Genomic DNA, 7,295 nt, shown 5'->3' on the forward strand with positions numbered 1-7,295 from the left:
GAGAGGAGGCCGCTGAGGTAGGCGTAGTTGAGGAGCGCGGGGACAGCCATTTTCTTAAGGGTCATGTACATGCTCAGCTTTTATAATAACAATAATAAAAAAATTGCGGGGAAGATTATTAATTTCCGAATAATAATAATATTGTTACTACTGTTTTTGTTTTTTGAGAAATTACTACTGTACCACATACGATGCTGTAAAAGATAATTAGGTCAGGTACTAGCTTGAAAAACAATCTATATTGTGGGACGGAGGGAGTATTATTTTTCATCGATACTAGCAAAAAAAATCGTGCGTTGCAACGAGAAAGAAAATAACACACGTTCTTAACCCAATAACCATGACTCAAGACCTTAATAGGCCCGCGGGTTTTAGTTTCACATGGCATCACATTTGTATTTTCGCTATGCTCACACACTCACTCAAAAAAAAAAAGCTCGTGCATTGCAACGGGAAAAAAAATAACACACTCTTAACCCAATAACCACGACTCAAGACATTAATAGGCCCACATCTTTTAGTTTCACATGGCATCACATTTGTGTTGCCGACAGTGACCTCTGTGCTCACACAATGAAAACACGTTTGAATGTGGTTAGTCTTAATGTCTCTCTCTTTTGCGCGCGCGCATGTGCGCACACTCGCTTGGAATAAGATAAAAAGTATGTTGTTTTTTTCCCACAAGGTTTTTCATAGTTGTGTATGCATGGTTCTCGATGTTTTTTCTCTCACTCTGGTTTTAATAGATGTTTATTTGCAATTCGAATCACCAACGGTACAAAAAAACGGACCATACACTATATATTAAATTTGCACCAAAAATTATATTTTAGAAATATTTAACAGCTAAAAATAACTTCATATTTAGATTCTACATATTTTTCTAATCAAGTTTCATATATAACATGTTAAAATCTAAGTTACGGTTTAAAAGATATGAATAATCTTATTTTACATAAACTGTAGATTGATTAATCGAAGCGTCAAAGGATTTTCTGTTAAAACTAAAAAAACGTTTCGGCTGACTTAAATATGGACGGCGGGTTGATTGTCTAAAATGTCAGGGGGTTTTCTGAGAAAATGAAAAAACGTTCGGTTGTAACTTAAATGTGTACTGCGGTTTGATTTACATAAAACTGAGGAGTTTATTTGTAAAATGGCGTGACAGACGACCAGAAACAGTCCATGCTTTATTAGTAGGTAAGATAAAATTCTGTATGGTGAAAGAAATAGGATTTTACTTTTTTGCGGGTAAAAATAGGATTTTACTATTTACTATTCTCTCTCTTGATTCCAAATTAAGTTTAAAATTTGTGCGCTGCAAAATTTAAGTTTGACCATTAATTTAGCATACTAAGGCCCTGTTCGGCAGTCCGCTGGCTCCACAAAATCCTGCGCTCCGCTCCTCGAAGTGAATTCCAGCTCTTCGATCGATCGTGCGAGCCAGAAAAACCGTTCGCCTCGCTAGCTCCACTCCGCTTCGTGAGTTGGGCTGAAAGCCCAATAATCTGTTTTGTGGCCCGTGCTAAAGGGAGGTTGGTCAAGCTACCGGCCCGTTCGGGGCTGAAAACGTGACGAGCGCGAGAAACAAACTCTATCGAACCGGTAAGTTTCACTTATCGGTGGCATACATCCGTAAATTCCACGAACTCCCTCGTTTCTAGGATCTGCAGATCAGCTCATTTGCCGCTCCACAATTTTGAACTACTGCTGACTCCGCTCCGCTCCGCTGACTCTTCGGAGTTACAGCGTTTGGGGCTGCTCCGCTCGCTCCGGGAGAGCAGTTCTGGAGCGGAGAGAACCCGAACAGCCCCTAAATGTGTCTTGTCTTCTATAAGAATTATATCATGGTGTTCGTATTTGGACAAAGTTTCGAATGATATGATTTTTATGACATATAACAAATATATTTATCATCAAAATAATGGTCAAAGTTAAATCATGCATTCCCGCAAAAGAATTTTGAATCATATAGATCACATGAGCAGACGAATACTCACATTTACCAGTGAGCTTTTTAACTTAATGATCACCCCTTTTTGCAAAAATGGCCAAAACCGATTTCTCCTTGATCCTTTCGATGTAGCAGCGCGCATTGTGGGTCGCCAAGTTGCTATTTTCGGGCGGCCACCAACTTTGGACCCTCCTCCTCCTCCGGCTCTGGCAACGTTACGAGCGGATCCATGCGGTGGCAGACGGCGAAACGGGCAAGAACAAGGGTGGAGGTTGACAACGATCGGCTGGAGAGGGTGGCAATGCGCAGGCTTGGTGCGGAAACAGTGCGGTTGTGGCCAATGTGTGGGCTCCAGGTGGGGATTCGGGTGGACCAGGATTGTTGGAGTCCTACGTGGAGGAGGTCCGGACTCCCGCAAATCTTCCCCAACTTTGCATTCGGTTTGCGGGCTTTTGAACACGCGGATGTGTCCACGAACGTATGCGACATCACATTGGATGGCAAAAAAAAAAGGTCCGAATGTTTTGTAGCACGGGTTGGAGATGCCCTAAGTATGGCTTAAAAAGCAAACTGGCTTAAAAAGCAAACTTACAGTGAATGAGAGCAAAATAACCACATGTTCGTTAATTTACAGCAGCGGTTCAAATACTGCCTTCGGTTTAGGTGTGGCTTAAAATACTGATGTTACATAAAGGAGAGCAAATGAATCATATTTTCCTAAATTTATGTCGGTGGTTCAAATAGACCATTGGATTTAAGTATTTTGGTACATCTTGTACAAAAAAAATGTTGTATTTTTTGTCAAACGTTTTGGTTTGCGGCATAGTTTGCATCGGCCAATCGGCTACAATGTCGATCGTATAGCTCTTTTAAGACCACGCCGATATGAGCACAGTATTCGATTTTTGAACCTTGATCGTAGCAAAGAAAATAATCCAACAAAATTTCTGATTTATTGCACTTCCGAGAATTCAAAGAATCGTTTGTTACCTAGTTGTACAAAGGGCGGCCAAGGGCCACAACCCCCCGAAAAATGTTGATGAATGGAGCATTCTGTGATTTTAACATACAACACGCTCTAAATTACACCTAAGCTAACCTTCGAGCATTGAGATACAACAAAATACAACATGGTTCGGCTTTTGCCGCTGTCAAGTGTATTTTGCCACCGGGTAGATGGAAAAACCCACTGGCGTTACTACCAGTTTTCAACTGAAACCCCCCATGCTTGGTTTCACTGGGGCGTTCTTGGTTTCTAGGACGGAGCGATAGCAGCTCCTCACGCCCACAGCAGACAATCAACACCCAGTTCAAAGTTTGTCACGGGACTGTCGCCGAAATCCTCGCCTTGGTTTTGGACCTCATGGTTTGTGTCGACGTAGGGCTCAGACAAATCCAATGACCTTACAGAGGGGATGGCATGCTCCTTTTGGATATCTGACGATGCGGCCGCTGCTTCTTCCCGATCCAAAACAACGAGGAAGTCGTCTTCGAATTCGAATGTCAAGAACTTGTCTTGACAGGCTACACATTTCAATTAATGGTAAGATTGGCATGAATAAATGGCTTTAGAAGGTCATGCAACAGGAGGCAGCCGGTACTTACTGTCCACTAGATGAGCAAGGTGGTGGATGTTCTTTATCATAGTTCCATTTAGTTTTATGACCTGATAAAATTAGTGGTTACAGGAACACATTAGCTGAATGCAAATGCATAACAAGATGGCTAGAAGTGGAATAGACAAGAGGTTTACTTGTTGATTGCCCATGTGCTCGTACCCGATGTTGACATCGTTCGCCAGTACCTGGAAAACATTGGTAACTTAAGAACGTGATAACACTTTGCAGCACTAGGACTAGCCAATTTATCCAACCACGAAATACAACATACCTGAGATACAATTACGATTTGCTCCCCTTCGAAGGTTGATAGAGAGTATCGTGCCTTTGCCAACAGTTTTAACTGCACACAAAGATAAGATATCAACAACAGTAAGAGATTGCAGATCTTCCGGAAAGGTAAGCTGCACGCAGGATGGTCATGTGGAATGATCTTACCCCTAAAGTATCTTCACACTCTTCCCTGCAAATGTAGATAGATTTATGTGTTAGTAACTACAACCTTTCTGACACCAAGCATGGATTGAAAGAGGAAATAGTTGTTTACTTACTCTATAAATGGTTCTGTTAAAGGCGTGAAGACAAGGCCGGCAACTATCAGATAAGAAGGTTGACCCCCATCAACATTGAATGGCACCTTATTTGAGGATGAAGAAAATTGTGAAATCGGTGAAATTTTTACATTTCTAGTTTTAGCTCATGAAATGATCAAGGGTTATAGTGTCTTACTAAATGTTTTCTTGGATGCAAAATGGTTTGCACTTTCATGACCTTGCCTTCCCGAATGATACCTAGTTGGGCAACATCACCTGCATACCTGATTAATAAAATAACAATTGTTTAGTGCAGTTCATGCTATCATGTTGGAACATTTTATTTTCTTCAGATGTTAAAGGATGTCACTAGTGTCAAATTTATATGATCCACATACAGATTATTGGAACAAAATTGCAATGCCTCAGATGGAAAAGGCTTGTAACTTTGGTATCCCAGATCAAGAGGGAGCTTCGTAGGCATTACACACAAGGGTTTTAGGCAAATGGAGAGCAGTGCACATATAATTAAAGACTGCTTAGTTCTCCATGATTTTGCACTACTGAATCACTAATGAAGGTTCAGAAGGTAACATGAAATAGATACATGTTAATAGGTGATTGCATGATTTTCATTTTACCCATCCATACAAATGATAGAGAATGTGACATCTATATGCATCTGTACACATGTTGAAACAAAGCCCACTGGTTATGGCTGTCAAAATATAGATTTGTGGTATTGTGCCATTATGAAATTCCAGACCACTAGAAACTGGTGACAAAAAATGTTCTGCCCTAGAACAGAACATAAATAAATTAAAAAGGTTAGGAAAAGCACTTCAAGATGATTAAGAAAATGATGGTACTTGTGAGGAAGCACTTACTTTTGACTTGTGAGGTAGCGGAAAGCAATCCGCTCAGTGGACCGAAATGGTACTGTTCCTTCACATCCTACCGAGACACCGTCGAAACTTGTTATCACATCTCCCTGGAGAAAAACAAACACCTGATCAGCTTAAGAAGGAAGCAATTGTAGCAAATACCGTTCTGGTAACTATTAATTCAGAAAGATTCATTTGCGGGAAGAAAACCTAAAGGTAGCAAATCTGTGAACTCCATCTAAGAGATGCAGATGCACTTTACCTTTCGCAGAACACTGCTTGCTGGAGCTGTAGGCTCAACCCGGCGGACAAGAACACCCTTCAACCAATTAAAATGGCATGTTATAGGAGAATAATGAAAAACATAGAGCACTATTCAGTGGTAAGGACAAAACTGAGAGTAGTTTTCAGAACATACGTTTGTTGGATATAAATCGGTATCTCTTTATTTAACTGTAGCATTTTATTATGTAGGGAACTCTACCAGACATAGATAACAGAATCCTACACAACTCACTGACTACTCTCTGCTAATACAGATGTACATCTGCATTTAGACAGTAGGCACGATACAAAGTGCTGCCGTCAATGACATGGATCTCACCAGAAACTACTGGCTAAACCCATATGGAAATACATGTACCTTTGTGTGTATGAGAGTTTGTTCGAAAATCTCTAATAAATCTCCATATCCACAAGCTGAAGCTGAACACATATCGATATCATACCTCACTTGAAGGCACCTTCAAGCTTTCACGCAGTGCTGGGTTTTCCAATTTCTGAAGTAGGACGCCCAGGCAAGGAAATCCTGCATAATGTCTGAACACATTGAGGACATCAACTTGAACATACAACAGCAAGTAGACCCTCCGAAAATAAGCATCTCATCAGTCATCACACAGTTTTACTAATGAATGCATATTCGGTGAGTACACATTACGAAAAACTTGTAAATATATTTAGGGGGTTAAAAAGGCTTCAGAAAAATGCCAAAATTAATACAACGCTGAAGTTTAACAGTGGAGCCTGACCAAGCAAATTTTGCAACCAAATGAACAGACTGTAATAAGTTATATGCCAATGTATAATTAAGTACTTAAGGCGCAGTTTTTGTTTTGTTTCCAAAGATATATGTACGTTACCTGTGTATTTTCCATTTTTCCGATAGTCATTCAAGAAATGGGATACAACTGTAGTTGGAATAACATATCCAATATTTTCAGCTTCATCTGACCTGAACACCTAAACAAAAGACAGCATGAAGACAGGGAATAGAAAGACAAGAAGATAAACATTCAACAGTGCAGACACGTATCTGGGTAAGTACATTCATACCAAATGTACTTAACCATTTGATGTTCATCAAAATTACGCATTAACAGGGCTTTGAGTGTATCTTTCAGGTTTGCTAATAAAAACTTTGGGAAAGATAGTCTTTTATTTGAGTAGAAAAACAAAGTGGTCATCGCTTACAAAATGTTAAACGATGCAATTCTAATCCATGATTAAGTAAATCCGATCTGAGTTGATATAGCAAAGCCATATAACCTGGAATTTTCTGAACCCGAAACCAAAACACTTCCCCTCATGTCTAGATGGAGGCCGCAACTGTTTTTATTAATAGCACAGTGGCTACCTCTTGAAGTTGAGACCTTATGCCTCTGATACCATTCTGAGGAAACATGAAACTTGTATTTCCATGAGGCCATAGACCGTATGTACTCACACTGACACACATACTGGTGTGGTAAATATGCAGATAAACCATTATACAACAGGGATATTACATGGCTAATAAAACCACGACAAGTATTTTAGAACTGAGGGAGTACATCACTTATATCCACAGTTCCACACATCGGCTACGTAAGCAAGTAATCAGTAAAAGTACCTGAAATGCTACTCCAATGCATTCCCCTTGCTCATTAAAAGCCGGTCCACCACTGTTTCCTGCCAGAAAGCAAACAATACCAAATACAATATCGATGCTTTATATATCCTCTTCAAAAAAAAAATAGCGAGGAAAGCCCTTCCTAAAGCAAATCACAAGTTCAAGGTAAAAGCAAACCTGCGTTTATTGCCGCATCAATTTGAACCCCAAGAAGATCTGATGTTCCATGCGCATATGGTGTGACCTGGGCTATTCCAAAGGTAAAATAGTATAAGTGCGACTACGTAAGTAAAGCAATATTAAATGCGAATATCAATATACACCTCTGAAATAATACTGAATTTACTGTAACTTCAGTGAGTGGCATGGAACAGAATGACCTCTATTTGCAACCCCCCCCCCCCCCCCCCCCCT

General features: G+C 40.2%; 1 protein-coding gene across 1 annotated transcript; it reads right to left on the minus strand.

Annotated features, from left to right (window-relative positions):
• Nucleotides 1–2,885: 2,885 nt before the first annotated feature.
• Nucleotides 2,886–7,125, minus strand: LOC125529851 (protease Do-like 2, chloroplastic; the record flags this gene model as incomplete). The annotated part of the gene is given in 13 exon segments (XM_048694280.1): nt 2,886–3,478; nt 3,560–3,620; nt 3,708–3,758; nt 3,845–3,916; nt 4,012–4,036; nt 4,125–4,210; nt 4,303–4,390; nt 4,994–5,097; nt 5,253–5,309; nt 5,719–5,798; nt 6,133–6,232; nt 6,882–6,940; nt 7,059–7,125. Coding segments are annotated over 13 exon segments (1,095 nt in total), but the record flags the coding sequence as incomplete, so codon positions are not given.
• Between the last annotated feature and the right edge of the window lie 170 nt (nt 7,126–7,295).

This window comes from Triticum urartu, unplaced genomic scaffold (assembly GCF_003073215.2).
Source record: "Triticum urartu cultivar G1812 unplaced genomic scaffold, Tu2.1 TuUngrouped_contig_5903, whole genome shotgun sequence".
Lineage (NCBI taxonomy): Eukaryota > Viridiplantae > Streptophyta > Magnoliopsida > Poales > Poaceae > Triticum > Triticum urartu.